Source organism: Carettochelys insculpta, chromosome 32, assembly GCF_033958435.1.
Source record: "Carettochelys insculpta isolate YL-2023 chromosome 32, ASM3395843v1, whole genome shotgun sequence".
Lineage (NCBI taxonomy): Eukaryota > Metazoa > Chordata > Testudines > Carettochelyidae > Carettochelys > Carettochelys insculpta.
Window position 1 is genome coordinate 5,377,038 of NC_134168.1, and position 16,716 is coordinate 5,393,753.

The 16,716-nt window shown below is 60.4% G+C and overlaps 2 protein-coding genes across 3 annotated transcripts; both read left to right on the forward strand.

Annotated features, from left to right (window-relative positions):
- The first annotated feature begins 239 nt into the window (after positions 1 to 239).
- Positions 240 to 4,497, forward strand: LOC142004999 (basement membrane proteoglycan-like). 2 transcript variants are annotated; one of them, XM_074982674.1, is made up of 6 exons: positions 240 to 311; positions 972 to 1,010; positions 1,624 to 1,905; positions 2,612 to 2,932; positions 3,385 to 3,486; positions 4,153 to 4,497. In XM_074982674.1, the coding sequence occupies exons 1-6, from the start codon at positions 284 to 286 to the stop codon at positions 4,236 to 4,238; spliced, it is 858 nt and encodes a 285-aa protein (XP_074838775.1). In that variant the 5' UTR covers positions 240 to 283; the 3' UTR covers positions 4,239 to 4,497. The 2 variants fall into 2 exon arrangements, with proteins under 2 accessions (XP_074838775.1, XP_074838776.1); XM_074982675.1 differs by lacking the exon at positions 2,612 to 2,932.
- A 5,575-nt stretch (positions 4,498 to 10,072) lies between these two features.
- LTB4R2 (leukotriene B4 receptor 2) lies at positions 10,073 to 11,230 on the forward strand (the record flags this gene model as incomplete). Its single annotated transcript, XM_074982222.1, has 1 exon — positions 10,073 to 11,230. A coding segment is annotated over one exon (1,158 nt), but the record flags the coding sequence as incomplete, so codon positions are not given.
- Positions 11,231 to 16,716: the final 5,486 nt, after the last annotated feature.

Consider the following 16,716-nt stretch of genomic DNA (forward strand, 5'->3'; position numbering starts at 1 on the left):
AGCTGGCCCAGAGCCCAGTGGCATTTGCAAAGCACCGAGAGAGAAATGCAAAGAGCCAGGCTTGTTTGTGGTCACCAACCGTAGTCACGTTTTTCAACACACCAGCATATGACCAGCCCTGAGATGGTGCAACTTCAGCTCGCAGAGGAAACAGGCGTTAGAAGACACATTCACAGTGGGGTTTGACTTCCTGGACAGGAAGGGCCTGTCACATCCTGGGCAGAGTTGGTGGAGGGATGGTCAGCTGTGAACCCAGCTCCTAGCAGAGACAGTCCCGCTCAAGATGGTGCTGACTCTGCTACCGCTGCTGGGTGAGTGACCGCCTTAGTCCACTTTCTTTCTTTCACCGTCTCCTCTCTCGTTTGCTGGCTTGTTCGCCATCCTTCCCTCCCTCATTTGTCTCACTTTTCGGCTTTCTCCAACTCCTGCTTTTGCTTTCCCTCACTTCTATTTCTTTTGAGTTCTGCGGCTTGTCGCTCCCGCTCGCTTCTGTGTCATCTCTGCCAGTCTCCCTCCTTGCTCGCGTTCTCCTCTCCTTGCTGCCTTTCTCTTCTCGCTTGCTTTCTGCGCTCCTTTTACGGGTTTGCTCGCTTTTCTGATTCTGCTTCCTTTCCCTTTTGTTTCTTTCTTCTTTCTGTTGTTTTTTAATTTCTAGCTCACTTTCATGTCGTTCTTCGACGGCTTGTTTTCTTGCTCTCTCTTTTCTGTCTCACTTGCAGTCCATCCTCCTGTTCACGCCATCTCTTGCTTTTCTTACTTGCTTGCTCATTTTTCTGCTTACTCCTTATATCTTTTCCTCATATTTCCATCTTGCTTTCCTGCCGTGTCTTTTCTCGCTTGCTTTCTCATCTGAGCTACGCAATCCCACCATCCACTCTACCTCCACCCCTTGACTTTTTTTCCTGGCGTCTCTAACTCTGAACAAGCTCACCCCTCCCCAGATCTATGACTCACCTTCTCTTCTCTTCCAGCTGCTCTCCAGCTTTTCCTCCAGCCGGTGTTCCCTCAAGGTAATGCCAATGCCTGTGTTTGCTGAAATGACTTATTTTGGGGTTGGGTGGCATCCAGAATTTCCCTGTAGTTATGCTGCGGGGGTTGGAATATCAAGGGGTGATTTCTCAGGACCCCCTATGGAAGACCAAACTCCCCCTTCATCCAGCCCAGCTCCAATGCCAGCCCCACCCTAGAATGGCCCTTAGGTCCCATGGATGGATAAGGTGGCAGGGTCTCAGCCAAGAAAGTCCAGGGACTGGATGGGTGCTGTGCTGTCTTCGAGTGGGGAGGGTGTAGGATGGGGTGTTTTGGGTAGACCTCATCCCATGAGGGCTTAAAAGACCAATTTAGGAACACATCCCATTGTTGGAGAACATTTGCTTCCTTCCCCACCCGACCCCTTTTCTCCTGCTCTCACCCATAGTTCAGCGTCTGCATGCCCCAGGTGGAAGTGGGTGGATCCTCCTTTGCCCTTAATGGCCTCCTCTTCCTCATCTCCCTAAGTCTTCAGCCTGGCCTGTAGGTAGCCCATGTCCAAGGGCTGGGTGGAGGGTGGCTGTGGGTTCCTTTTTGGACTGCCACATCTGCTTTCCTTCTCAACCGGTGCCCACAGGATCTTTCCTTTGCCAGGTGTCCCTGCAGCCCCATCCCTGTCCGTGCAGCCCCCAAAGCAGGAGTACCTCGCTGGAGACACAATTAATTTCAGATGCACCGCCCCGTCGTCGGTGAACGGCATTCAAGGATTCCATTATTACCACACCAAAGAGAGCACCTCGTTGACCTCTCCATTGCGAACCCATACTCACCAGAAGAACCTCACAGGGCCTGAGGATGGTGGGCCATACCAGTGCAGCTACTGGACAGACCAAAGTACGTCCAACAAGAGCAATGCAATCTACATCAAAATGAAAGGTGAGCTCAGCATGACCTCTAACCTTAGGGGCAGGGTGGACACACGAGAGACGTATAAACTCCTAGGCAGACAACAATATGGCAAGCAACCAGGCATTGACGCAGTCCCCCAAAATGTCTTTGAGATCCCCAAAGATGGCTGCCCCCCATGGGGTGATCTCTCAGGCAACGTCACCACTAATATGGCTGAAAAACTGTCCCCAACCAAGCCGCCTCATATGGCTGTCCAGCAACGAACAACATGATTGCTCCGTGGCAAATCAAATGGCACCTAGGGGCCAGCCACTTCAACATGGCAACCCAACGACCAACAACATCACCCAATTTGCCCACCCAATGGCCGAAAACCAGGAATCCAACATTTCTAACCAATGGCCAAACACGGCACTCAACATGACTACTCCGTTACCAAAAGCGTGGCCCCCCCAAAATCCCTGTTTTGCTGCCAACAGCGTGGAGGTTCAGCCTGGGTACCTCACTGAGAACATCGGGCTATCTAATCTCCCAGAAACAGGTCATCCAGTGTGGTAAATTAATGGCTAGCAGTGCTCTTCTGGGAGATTCTTGAGGAAGGGCTAAACGTTAGGCCACTCAACGGTCCTCTTCTCGGGATGTACAAGTTTCAACCTTATTCGTGTTGAGTTTTGGGCAACCTCTCTGGTTTCACCTCCTCTTGATTCATTGTCATTGCCTTTCTTAATTTCAGGCTCCCCTCCCTGGCCAGCGCTGAGAATGAATCCTCCATCCAGAGTGGTGAGTGAAGGGCTCCCCATGTCCTTCACCTGCACAGCCCCGAGAAGTGCTGGTGAACAGAGGTTTCACTTTTACAAGGATGGAGAAGAGATCATTCCCAGGGATGTGGGACCTGAGGTCAAAATAACAGTGACAAAGAATGACTCTGTGAGGCTCAGCATCTCACAAGCCAGTCCCAAAAACGCTGGGGAATTCACCTGTGCCTATGAGGAGAACGTGAATGGGAAATGGTTTCTCTCCATCATGAGCTTGGCTATGAATGTTACTGTCACAGGTAAACTTGCAAGGACCTCATCAATCTCCCACTACATCTACACTACCAGGTAGATCAACTGGGTCAAGGTTGAGCTTCTGGGATTTGATTTTGCATGCCTAGTGCGGATGTATGAAATCAAACTATCAAGGACCAACCGTTGACCCATTCACTCCTCATAAGCATGAAGCACAAGGGAAGTCTGTGGGTGAGTTTCTCCCATCGACCTCCCTCAGGAAGGACGGCCAGGTAAGTCAAATCGATTCCAGCTACTTAATTGCTGTAACTGAGATTGAGTAGCTACAATTGACTTTACTGTTGAGTGTAGACCTGGCCTGAGACATACTTCGTGCTTTCTGAAGGGGGCGGACGCCGTGAATTCACACACAGGGTGGGGCTCATGCCCTCCAGCAGGGGGCAGCCCATACACACACACCTGCCAGTGTGTTATTTTCCATCGGTTCTCTTTTTAGCACGTGGCCATTCCTGGGCAAGGCAGCTGGTGGTGGGTGGATCTTTCTTTGCCATTAATGGCCTCATCTTCCTCATCTCTCACCTCTGCATGAAGAGTGAAGGTAATTGTCAGGTTCTGGGGTTCTGCCCAGCTTGGAGTACCACAGACACATGAACCCTGAAATTTCTCCTCCCGATTCCACCTGGGATAGTGGCTCCAGCTGGAAAGAACCCTGAGAATAATATTTGCCTGATAGCTACACATCTGCTGTTCCAACCCCTCTCTTCCACCTACTGAGCTATGGCTGGCTCTGGGGAGGAGCAGCTGGGTAACTGCCTGGTAATACTGCCTAGCGATCCCCCAGGCAGAAAGACAGCTGTTTCCCGGGGGAGGCGGGAGGTAGCCGGCTTAGAGTAATGCCGCAGAAGGATGGCTCCTCCAGATGCAGCCACCTCTGGGGTGGGGTGGGCCGGGGCAGTGGTTTGGCCGCTGGCGGTATATTAGGGAAGACGCAGCAAGCCAAACAAACCTGAGAATGCAGACTCCTGGAGAAGCCACAGGTTCAGCATCACCCCTGTGGGGACAGAGGCCCTCAAAGCTCACCCCTCCCTCTCGCTGTCCCCTAGCACCCCCTAGGCAGCCCCCTACCCTGTCCCCAGCACTTCAGCGCCCCCTACTGATGACCCACAGCTGCTCCCCACTTGTTTCCCGCCCCCATTGCTTGCTCTAAAACTGTATCTCATCAAAACATGGCTTACGTGTCTTTCTTATGTGTTCTCCTTCTCAGCTTCCAAGCAGGCACGCACAAGGGACGTCAACCAATATCAGCCCAGTATTTACTCCACCCCCGATTACTCCAGCCATTCTGCCTGAACCATGGCAAGCCACGCACCTAGCCCCGCGCTCCCGGCCCGTCGGCAAAACTACTGCAAGGAACAGCCCTGAAGGCTCTGCCATTGACTGAATAAATCTCTCCCCGCCCCGCCAATCCCTCAGCCCAGCTGGGCTCTGGTGGGAATCTACTTCTGAAATATTACAGACACCTCCTCCTTCCGTACATACAGCCAAGGGTGCATGAAACCGTCTCTTTTGCTCCACATTCCAGTCGTTAATTAAACCGCTCCGGCCTTGGCGCTCTGGTTCCTTCAGCGTGGGTGTTTTGTCCCGGAGAAAGCATTAGTCATTGGCCCCGCACTGCTGACACACGAAGGTGAGTGGCTTTCGGGCCGCTTCCTCTGCTGAGCCGGGCTGAGGCTGGCAGCTCCCACGGATCTCTGAGCAGGGAAGAGTCACCTCGCCCTGAATTTTGAAGGCCACAACGGGCAGGGAGCTGGCTGGACTTCCTTGGCAGCACCCCAAACTCCTGGTTGCTCTTCATCCTTCATCCCACCCTGTCTCCTGGCCATGTTCAGCTGGGACACGCAGGCAGCTGGACTAATCATGGTGTCTCTGATCCAGCCCCTGCTCTGGGAAGGGAGGGGAGGCTAGTGGTTAGAGCAGGGTGCTTGGGAGGCAGAAATTCTGGGTTCTCTGCCTCGCTCTGGGAAGGGAGTGAGGTCTAGTGGTTATAACAGGGAGGCTGGGAACCAGGACTCCTGGGTATTAGTCCCTGCTCTGGAAAGGGAGTGGGGCCTATGGTTAGAGGGGGAGAGCTGAGAGCCAGGATTCCTGGGTTCTCTCCCCAGCCCTGGGAGGGAGGTGGGATTTTGTGGTTAGTGTACAGGGGACTGGGAGCCAGGACTCCTGGGTTCCATCCCCAGCCCTGGGAGGGGAGTGAGGCCTAATGAGATAGACCTGGGGGCTGGGAGCCAGGACTCCTGGGTTCTCTCCTCTTCTGTGGGGGGGGGAGTGGGGGCTAGTGGTTAGAGCTGAGTATAAGGACTCCTGAGATCTCTTCCAAGCTCAGTGAGGGGGAGTCGGAGATGGTACCACCCCACCGTTCAGCACAGCTCTGTAGGCCTTATCAGGGCTATGTTGCAACCAAACCACTGGTGCAACCTCCAGCTTCCTTCCTCCTTCCAACACAGCTGGTCTCTTCCATTCCCTCCACAGCACTTTACACCATCTCTGATGAATCTTTCCACCCCCGCCCCCCCGCCACCACAGAGGCCCTAATGTGACCCCAGAGTCCCATGGTCCTATCTGGAGAATGGATCCCAGGTGGTCTCCAAAGAACCTGGTGTAAGGTCTCCACCGATTTAATCCCTGCCTTCTGGAGACAGGTGGGTGAGTCAGCCTCCAGAACCAAGCAGGAAAACCCCTGGCCAAGGTGGCTATACCAGGAAAATACCACGGGTCAAACACACCGGATTTCACCAGCTGCAGAGATCATGAGCTGGGCTGGTGAGATCACGGCAGGCGTTTCACTGAGGAGGGGACAAAACCCGGCTGCAGAAAATTACGAATCACTAATCTGATGAGCCACGAGGCTTGACGATATCTGGCAAAATGGTCACCAGAAGAGAAGGGGGACAAAGGGGCATGGAGACACACCCCATCCCCTCCAGCAGGGGGCGACAGGTACGCACGGAGCAGGTCCCCTCCCCTCCAGCAGGAGGCGACAGGTACACACGGAGCAGGTAGCTCCCCTCCAGCAGGGGGCGACAGGTACACACAGAGCAGGTACCTCCCCTCCAGCAGGGGGCGACAGGTACACACGGAGCAGGTCCCTTCCCCTCCAGCAGGGGGCGACAGGTACACACGGAGCAGGTCCCTTCCCCTCCAGCAGGGGGCGACAGGTACACGCGGAGCAGGTACCTCCCCTCCAGCAGGGGGCGACAGGTACACGCAGAGCAGGTCCCTCCCCTCCAGCAGGGGGCGACAGGTACACACGGAGCAGGTCCCCTCCCCTCCAGCAGGGGGCAACAGGTACACGCGGAGCAGGTCCCTCCCCTCCAGCAGGGGGCGACAGGTACACAGGGAGCAGGTCCCCTCCCCTCCAGCAGGGGGCGACAGGTACACAGGGAGCAGGTCCCCTCCCCTCCAGCAGGGGGCGACAGGTATACGCAGAGCAGGTACCTACCCTCCAGCAGGGGGCAACAGGTACACGCGGAGCAGGTCCCCTCCCCTCCAGCAGGGGGCGACAGGTACACACGGAGCAGGTCCCTCCCCTCCAGCAGGGGGCGACAGGTACACAGGGAGCAGGTCCCCTCCCCTCCAGCAGGGGGCGACAGGTACACACGGAGCAGGTCCCTCCCCTCCAGCAGGGGGCGACAGGTACACGCGGAGCAGGTTACCCCCCCCCAGCAGGGGGCGACAGGTACACACGGAGCAGGTCCCCTCCCCTCCAGCAGGGGGCGACAGGTACACACGGATCAGGTTACCCCCACAGCAGGGGGCGACAGGTACACACGGAGCAGGTCCCCTCCCCCCCACCAGGGGGTGACAGGTACACACGAAGCAGGTCCCCTCAGGGGGAGCTTTGGGGGGCCCAGCCCCACTTCTCCAGGCCAGACCCGCCTGCACCGTTGCAGCCCTGAGACTCGAAACTCACAGTGGGCTCCTGAGGGCAGCCAATCAGGGCGCACGGGGGCAGAGGGCTGGGGAGCCGTCAGGAAGGCAATGCCTCCGAATATGCAAACGAGCCCCTCTAACGAGCTCAGTAATTACCCTCCCTCTTGGAGCCGGCGCTCGTGGGGCGCCCCTGCGTGCAAAAACCTCCCCTGGAAGCCGCCATGGGCGTTTGGGGGGTCGTTCTCAGGGGCCATTTGCATATTTGGCCTCCTCTCAGTTTTGGCCCCGCCCCCGGATCCGCTCACCTGGCCGATCGTTTTGCTGTTCCTCCGCCTCCGTTACGCCGTGTGGGGCTCGGGGCTCAAGCGATGGACGCGGCCCTGGCGTGGCTGTGCCTGGAGGGGTGGGGCTGGGCCCCCAAAGCTCGCCCCCTAAGCAATTCTTTGCTGTTGATGGGATATGGCCTAGCTGGGTTTCTCCACCCTGCTCTGCCCCACAGTTCCCTCCCAGCCCCCTCGCTCACCATGGCCAGGTGCTGGCACCCCCCCCACCGCCCCACATCACAGCTCCCACTTCTTTCCCCAGCCAGGCTCTCCCCCTGCCCCCTTTCCGCCTGCGGCTCCGTGGGTCCCAGCCCGCGCTCTGGGGCCAGCCAGGGGCACCGGTTTCTCCTCGCCCTCCGCGCCAACCCGGCACCGCAGCACCCAGGCCATGGCGTTGCTGTGGGGTGGGGGAGGGGGGGCCAGGACTCCTGGGTTCCATCTGGGGCACAGAGGGGAGCAGGGTCTACTGGTTAGAGCAGGAAGCCAGGATGCTTGAATTCCATCCATGGCTCTGGGAGGGCGGGAGCGGGGGGCTGGTGGTTGGAGCAGGGGGCCGGGAGCCAGGACTCCTGGGTTCTCCCCGGCTCTGGGGGGGCAATGGGGGCTGGTGGTTAGAGCACAGGGGCCAGGAGCCAGGACTCCTGGGTTCTCTCCAGCTCTGAAGGGCAGTGGGGCCTGGTGGTTAGAGTGGGGGGGCTGGGAGCCAGGACTCCTGGGTTCTCCCGGCTCTGGGGGGGCAATGGGGGCTGGTGGTTAGAGTGGGGGGGGCTGGGAGCCAGGACTCCTGGGTTCTCCCGGCTCTGGGAGGGCAGTGGGGCTGGTGGTTAGAGCCGGGGGCCAGGAGCCAGGACTCCTGGGTTCTCCCCAGCTTCAGCCCAGGGTGCCCATTACATAGCTGAGCTGACAGCAGGAATTCAGAGCTCCCTCTCTCCAGTCCCAGCACGCCCAGCCGGGAACCGACACTCCCTGGCGGAGAACTGCGGCTCGCGTGGGCGCAGGGGCTGGGTGGGGCCCTGCGTCCTCCAGGCAGGCCAGAGCGTCTCCCCCCTGAAGTGGGGCTCCTGTCTGGGTCCCTCGGCGCGCAGCGGGGCTGTGGGCACAGGTAGGGGCGCGTGGGGGTCGTGACTGGGGGTGCTGGGAGGCTGCCGGGTTCAGTCCCGGCTCTCGGGCAATGCGGACTAGTGGTTAGATCGTTGGGGCCGGGGGGCGGTGGCAGAAGCCTGAGGCGAACCTCTGTCATATGAGCATGTCCCACTGGGGGCAATGCCAGAGCCTGGGGGGCAGGGCTGTGGGGCTGGAGCCAGGGAACCGTCAGGGCTGGGGGGGCAGGGCTGTGGGACTGGAGCTGGGGGGGCACCAGTAAGGCTGGAGCGGGGGCACCAGCAGGGCTGGGGGCAGGACAGTGGGGCTGGAGCCAGGGCACCAGTAGTGCTGGGGGGCAGGGCTGTGGGGCTGGAGTTGGGGGGCACCAGCAGGGCTGGGGGGCAGGGGGAAGGGGCACCAGTAGTGCTGGGGAGCAGGGCTGTGGGTCTGGAGCGGGGATGCCAGCAGGGCTGGGGGGCTGGAGCTGGGAGGCAGAGCTGTGGGTCGGAAGTGGGGGGCACTGGCAGGGCTGGGGAGCAGGAGCGAGGGGCACCGGCAGGGCCGTGGGGCTGGAACAAGGGGCAGAGCTGTGGCCGTTCCCGGAGCCCTCCAGTTAATCTCCCCGAGGGATCCTGGCCCCTTATCAGCCCCCCACACCCATCCTGCGCCGGCAGCGCCTCCCTGAGCCAGTGGGGCCGGGGGAAGGACAGACACTCAGGCTCCACCAGCCACATCCTCCAGCCGGGCGCTGCCAGGGGTCCCCCAGTCCTCACCCCACCGCTCCTCCGCCCAGCCCCACACCTCACCCAGAGGGTCCCGTCTCCACCTTCCTCGCTTACCGCCAGCCCCACCCAGCCATGGAGGGACCCGGCTAGAAGAGGAGGGGACACGCCTCTGGCGGGGTATGTGGGGCAGGAGTGAGGGGCCCAGGGGGTCAGCAGTGAGAGGCTCTGGCAGGGCTGGGGGTTGGGAGTGAGGGATCCAGCAGGGCTGGGGGGCGGGGGCTGTGGGTCTGGAGCAGGGGCCCTGCAGAGCTGAGGGGCAGGAGCTGTGGGTCGGGAGCGAAAGGCACTGGGATTTCTTTCTTTCAGACCTTTGGTCTGCTCTATTGCTGGGTCTTTCTATCTGTTTGTCTGTCTGTCCATCCGTCTAGCCCCACACATCCCACACCTCTAACCACCAGGACCTATGCCCAAGCTGAGAAGAGAACCCAGGAGTCCTGGCTCCCAGCCCCTGCTCTAACCCCCAGCCCTCACTGCCCCCCCAGAGCTGGGGAGAACCCAGGAGTCCTGGCTCCCAGCCCCTGCTCTAACCCCCAGCCCTCACTGCCCCCCCAGAGCTGGGGAGAACCCAGGAGTCCTGGCTCCCAGCCCCCTGCTCTAACCACCAGCCCCCACTGCCCTCCCAGAGCCGGGAGAGAACACAGGAGTCCTGGCTCCTAGCCCCTGCTCTAACCACCAGCCCCCACTGCCCCCCAGAGCTGGGGAGAACCCAGGAGTCCTGGCTCCCAGCCCCTGCTCTAACCCCCAGCCCCACTGCCCTCCCGGAGCCGGGGAGAACCCAGGAGTCCTGGCTCCCAGCCCCTGCTCTAACCCCCAGCCCCACTGCCCTCCCGGAGCCGGGGAGAACCCAGTAGTCCTGGATCCCAGCCCCCTTTGCTCTTTCTCTATCCCCATTCACTGTATCTATCCGTCCGTCTTTCCATCTATGTGTCTGTACATCCACCCCTCTCCCCACACACCAGATCTATCTAACTGTGTCTGTCCATCTGTCCCTGTGTCCGTGCATCTGTCCATCCATCTCCATACCTCCCACCTAATCCCAGGATTCCCTTGAAACCTCCTCCCCTCCCCTCCCAGGGAAGCCCGGCCCAGCCCCACGCCCCACGCCACCATGAACAGCTGCCAGCAGATCTCCGGCAATGTCACCCTGCTGTCCTCCCCGGGCTCCAGGGTGGCCGGCACCGTGCTCCTCCTGCTGGCCGCCCTGATCGGGCTGCCGGGCAACTTCTTCGTGGTGTGGAGCATCATGTGGAAGATGAAGCCCAGCCGCCGCTCGGTCACCTGCCTGTTGGTCCTCAACCTGGCCATGGCTGATGGGGCCATCCTGCTGTTGACACCTTTCTTCATCCTCTTCCTCACCTTCAAGACCTGGTTCTTCGGCCTCTTCTTCTGCAAAGGCGTCTACTACCTCTGTTGCGTCAACATGTACGCCAGCATCTTCATCATCACGCTCATGAGCGTGGACCGGTGCTTGGCCGTCAGCAGGCCCTACCTCTCCCAAGCCATCCGCAAGAAGCACCTGGTGGTCAAGATCTTGGCTGCCCTCTGGGCCGCTGCCGTCCTCTTGGCCGTGCCGGCCTTCCTGTACCGCCAGCTGCTGTCGGACTCCACCGGGCAGCATTACATCTGCGAACCGTGCCACGCCACGCCGGGCCTGGCCATCTTCCACTTCACCATGGAGACGGTGGTGGCCTTCGTGGTGCCCTTCACCATCATCGTGGGCTGCTACTCGGCCATCTTGGTGCAGCTGCAGGGCCGGCGGTGGCATCACCGGGGAGCCCGGACGGGGAAGCTGATCGCTGCGGTGGTGCTCTGCTTTGTTGCCCTCTGGGTGCCCCACCACGTGGTCAACGTCTTGCAGGTGGCCTCCAACATGGTCACGGGCCGGGCGGCGGAGAGGCTGGGCCAGGCGTGGAAGTCCGGCCGGGCAGGAGCCACAGCCTTGGCCTTCCTCAGCAGCAGCATCAACCCCGTCTTGTACGTCTTCGCCGCCGGGGACCTCATCAAGAGCTCGGGGGCCAAGTTCATCGCCCAGTTCTTCGAAGGGGCGTCCGGAGAGATGGACAAGAAGTCCCTCTCGCAGCGGGACCTGGCCAAGGACGCAGTGGTGGGGCAGGGGGCAGAGACAGGGCAGAAGCAGGTAGCGGAAGAGCTCCGGCAGGAGGGGGATGTGGGGCAGGCAACCCCCCCTGGACAGGATCCCCACCAAGCTCCAGCTTCTTAGGCCACCGCTACGGACGGCCTCCTCCCGAGAGTGGAACGTTTCCCGGCCGGATTTGGTTTCTCATGGACACTTCCCCTTTAAGAGCCAAATTCTTCACTGCCAGATGAGTCATTTGCTCTTAAAGGAGAGTAGCGCGCTGCCCAACTTTTCTCCCTGAAGAACACACACGTCTTTGTGGACTCGGCTCCTTTAATTTGCTCTTAAAGGGAAATGTATTGGCGCCAAGTGTATCTCAGCACCAGAGTCTGATCCATGAGGCTGCTTCCCCTTTAAGAGCAGTTTCTCACAGGCGAACTTTGGTCTTGTGGATACTTCCCCTTTAATTGGCTCTCAGAGAGGACTTTTGCACTGCCAAATGTTGGTCCTCGTCAATGTTTCCCATTTCGTTTGCTCTTAAAGGGAAATTTCACACTGCCAAACATTTCTTACTTCCAGATTCTGGCTCTCATGGACGCTTCCCCTTTAATTTGCTGTTAAAGGGGAATATCTCAATATTAAACATTTCTCACTGCCAGACTCTGGCCCTCCTGGACGTTTTCCTTTCAAGTTGCTCTTAAAGGGGAATTTCGCACTGCCAAACATTTCGCACTGCCAGATTCTGGCCCTGGTGGATGTTTCTCCTTTAATTTACTCTTAAAGGGGAATTTCTCATGATTAAACATTACTTACAGCCAGGTTCTGGCCCTCATGGATGCTTGCCCTTTAATTTACTCTTAAAGGGGAATTTTTTTACAGCCTAGAAACATTGTGCCTTTCCTGCGTCATGGGCCAGGCTCTTCCCAGGGGCACTTTGTCTCTGCCAGAGGCCCAGCATTGGTTTCTCACTGCCACGTCATAGGCTTCCCCTTTAAAGACAAACTTGGGGGTCGCTGCCCCTTTAAGGAGCCCTTAAAGGGCCATGGCCTTGTGCTGGCCGACCAGGGTGACACCCACGACGCCTCTTTGTAGAAGACACTTGGCACAAGCCTGGCTCCAGGGCTGGTGGTGCTGTGCCGTGCCCTGGGGGGTCCCAGGTAGCACCCATAGGTGCCTGGACCACAGCTCTGCACGAGGACCCCCTCATGCCCCACAGGCAGTGGGGGAGACAGGCCAGCCCTGCGAGTCGCCCCATGCAATGAGTCTCGGGTTCTGGCCTGGAGCTGGGAGGAATGTGGGGTCTGGTAGGTTACAGAAGGGCAGGAGCCAGGACTCGTGGGTTCTCTCCCAGCTCTGGGAGTGGGGACTAGTGGTCAGAGCACAGGGCTGGGAGCCAGGACTTCTGGGCTCTCTCCCGGCTCTGGGAGTGGGGACTAGTGGTCAGAGCAGGGGGCCGGGAGCCAGGACTCCTGGGTTTTCCCCCTCCCTGGAGAAAGGAAGTGGGGGCTAGTGGTTAGAGTAGGGGGAGGCTGGCTGACAGGACTCCTGGTTGTGGTCCCAGCTCTGGCAGTGGATGGGAGGCTAGTGGTCACATCAGGGGGCTGGGAGGCCAGGCCTCCTGGGTTTCATTCCCCAGCTTGTCCACTGGAACTCCGCTGCCTCGGTTTCCCCTCCCATCCCTTTGCTCAGGGCCTGCCTCTCCCTCTGACCCTGTGCCCTCAGAAGTGCCCTGCTGTTGGACGGGGACCGTGCAGGCCACAGCTGAACAGGACCCTGACCTTGGACGAGGTCCATGCCCGGCCTTGCCCCACAAGGCCGTGACGTGGCTCTGTTTTTTGATGCCAGTATTAAAAATAGCTCCGGTTTGACTCATGGCCTGATATCAGCTCTGCTTGTCAACCACAATGCTCCTGCACCTGCCCTTGTGAGTGCCTGCCAGAGGCCCTGGGTTGCGTGTGACATGGCTTGGGCAGATCGGCCGATAAGAGGGTGGCTGGGGTGTTCTGCTCCCAGGGCTGGGTTACGGGGTGCTGGTTGTAGTAAACCACTCCATCCGGCCTCGCAGCTTTCCCGTTCAGCATCGGGCATCGCTTCCAAAAGGCTGCGAAATGGGCTGACTCACCAAAGGCGGCTTCGCGCCCTGGTTTTGAGCGAGGGGTGGGAGGGTGAGCCAGGACGCCTGGGTTCTCTGGCAAGAGAGTGGGTGGTGGTTAGAACAAGAGAAAAGTGGGGCCCACAACTCCTGGGTTCTGTTCCTGGCCCTGGGAGGGGGGGTGGGATTAGTGGTGAGAGTGCAGGGGGTGCTGGGAGTCAGGATGCCTGGGTTCTTTCCAGCCTTAGGAAGTGGGGTCTAATGGCTAGAGCAGGGGGTGTGCTGGGAGTCAGGATGCCGGGGTTCATTCCAGGGTTAGGCAGTGGGGTGTCATGGTGAGAGCAGATGGGTGCCAGCAGTCAGGACACTGGGGTTCATTCCAGGGTTAGGCAGTGGGGTGCTGTGGGTAGGGCAGGGGGTGCTGGGAGTCAGGACGCTGGGGTTCATTCCAGGGTTGGGCAGTGGGGTGCCATGGGTAGGGCAGGGGGTGCCAGCAGTCAGGATGCCGGGGTTCATTCCAGGGTTAGGCAGTGGGGTGCCGTGGGTAGGGCAGGGGGTGCCAGCAGTGAGGACGCCGGGGTTCATTCCAGGGTTAGGCAGTGGGGTGCCAGCAGTCAGGATGCCAGGGTTCATTCCAGGGTTGGGCAGTGGGGTGCCATGGGTAGGAGTAGGGGGGTGCCGGCAGTCAGGACGCCGGCGTTCATTCCAGCGTTAGGCAGTGGGGTGCCATGGTGAGAGCAGAGGGTGCCAGCAGTCAGGACGCCGGGGTTCATTCCAGGGTTAGGCAGTGGGGTGCCATGGGTAGAGCAGAGGGTGCCAGCAATCAGGACGCCGGGGTTCATTCCAGGGTTAGGCAGTGGGGTGCCAGCAGTCAGGATGCCAGGGTTCATTCCAGGGTTGGGCAGTGGGGTGCCATGGGTAGGAGTAGGGGGGTGCCGGCAGTCAGGACGCCGGCGTTCATTCCAGCGTTAGGCAGTGGGGTGCCATGGTGAGAGCAGAGGGTGCCAGTAGTCAGGACGCCGGGGTTCATTCCAGGGTTAGGCAGTGGGGTGCCATGGTGAGAGCAGAGGGTGCCAGCAGTCAGGACGCCGGGGTTCATTCCAGCATTAGGCAGTGGGGTGCCATGGTGAGAGCAGAGGGGTGCCAGCAGTCAGGACACCGGGGTTCATTCCAGGGTTAGGCAGTGGGGTGCCATGGGTAGAGCAGGGGGTGCCGGCAGTCAGGACACCGGGGTTCATTCCAGGGTTGGGCAGTGGGGTGCCATGGTGAGAGCAGAGGGTGCCAGCAGTCAGGACGCCGGGGTTCATTCCAGCGTTAGGCAGTGGGGTGCCATGGGTAGAGCAGGGGGTGCCGGCAGTCAGGACGCCAGGGTTCCCCTGGCTTGGGAGGTATCGCACACGGCAGAACCACAGCTCATCTGGGTCCTGCTCCCCGCCCTACCTTGCCCCACTTTCCTGTGGGTTGGGCTTGCCTGCGCCCACGCAACAAACAAGCCAAAGTAGGTCAGGGAGTGGGACCTGCAGCACGTGGTATATACTCCCCTCATGGTTGGCCCGGGGGAGGCGCTCGCAGGCCCTGTGCTGCTGGGAGGTGGAGGGGAGTGAGTGGCGGGGGGGCTCCTGGACTGTCAGTGCAGCACTCGGGGGGAGGGGGGGCTGGGCTGTGGGGACCAGGGCAGGGGGTTCAGTGGGGGTGCTGAGCTGTGGGGACCAGGGCAGGGGCTCAGTAGGGGGGGCTGGGCTGTAGGAACCAGGGCGGGGGCTCTCATTAGGGTGCTGTGCTGCAGGGAGCAGTGCGGGGGCTCTCATTTGGGGTGCTGGGCTGTAGCGACCAGTGCAGGGCTCCCACTGAGGGTGCTGGGTTGTAGGGACCAGGGTGGGGGATCAGTAGCAGGGCTGGGCTGAAAGGACCAGTGCAGGGCTCTTTTTGGGGGTGCTGTGCTGCAGGGGACAGGGTGCTGGATCCCAGTTGTTGCTCCCCCTCCCGCTGCGGGCGGGTTGACTCACCCAAGGCTGATTCATCGTGTGAGGACCTGTTTCCCGGCTGCGGCAGGTATCCCAGGGACATGTGCGATGGGCGGGAAGGAGCTGCTGCAACTTCCCTTTTGCCTTCCTCCTGTGGGGCTCCACTGGGGAGGGGAACCGGCGCAGGACGCCTGGGTCCCCAATCCAGGTCCCTTCCCCGCTCGAGCCAGCATGACCCGGTGACACCATCCAATGAGGGCCAGGCTGCTCTTGTCCACACCGTTATCCCCTCCTGCCCCACCGGCCCCCGCCAACGTGTCTCCCAGTATTGCTTTCAGGTCACCCTACCTTCACGTCTGTCCAGCCCCTGCCCCCCAAGCCTCACCGCACTCAATCTGATGGTGAGTTAGTCAACTCTGCCCTGACTTCCGCTAGATGCTCCCACCCGCTGACTCAGCCTTCTCGCAGTTGCCAGACGGACTGGGGCGCTTCTGAGAGACGGGGCTGGAGGAAACGTGGACCTGCGTGAGAAAGTGATAAGGATGAATCGTAAGTGCCCGGCACGTGCCCACCTCGGGCCGGGGCGGGGGGGGCGGGGAGCCTGTATTAGAAGTGTGGGCCTCCAGCACAGGTGGTGTGGGGAGAGACCAGGCGTGGGTAGGCAGGTGCTGTGAGTCCAGAATGAGGGACACCAGTGGGGTTGGGCTGCTTGGAGGCTGTGGGTCAGGACTGATGGGCACTGGCCAGGCTGGGATGGAAGCCAGGGCTGAGCTGGTAGAGGCTGTGGGTCAGGACTGATGGGCACTGGCCAGGCTGGGATGGAAGCCAGGACTGGGCTGGTAGAGGCTGTGGGTCAGGACTGAGGGGCACTGGCCAGACTGGGATGGAAGCCAGGACTGGGCTGGTAGAGGCTGTGGGTCAGGACTGAGGGGCACTGGTCAGGCTGGGATGGAAGCCAGGGTTGGGCTGCTCGGAGGCTGTGGGTCAGGACTGAGGGGCACTGGCCAGGCTGGGATGGAAGCCAGGGTTGGGCTGCTCGGAGGCTGTGGGTCAGGACTGAGGGGCACTGGTCAGGCTGGGATGGAAGCCAGGGCTGGGCTGGTAGAGGCTGTGGGTCGGGACTGATGGGCACTGGCCAGGCTGGGATGGAAGACAGGGCTGGGCTGGTAGAGGCTGTGGGTCAGGACTGATGGGCACTGGCCAGGCTGGGATGGAAGCCAGGGCTGGGCTGGTAGAGGCTGTGGGTCGGGACTGAGGGGCACTGGCCAGGCTGGGATGGAAGCCAGGGCTGGGCTGGTAGAGGCTGTGGGTCGGGACTGATGGGCACTGGTCAGGCTGGGATGGAAGCCAGGGTTGGGCTGCTCGGAGGCTGTGGGTCAGGACTGAGGGGCACTGGTCAGGCTGGGATGGAAGCCAGGGTTGGGCTGCTCGGAGGCTGTGGGTCAGGACTGAGGGGCACTGGTCAGGCTGGGATGGAAGCCAGGGCTGGGCTGGTAGAGGCTGTGGGTCAGGACTGAGGGGCACTGGCCAGGCTGGGATGGAAGCCAGGGTTGGGCTGCTCGGAAGCTGTGGGT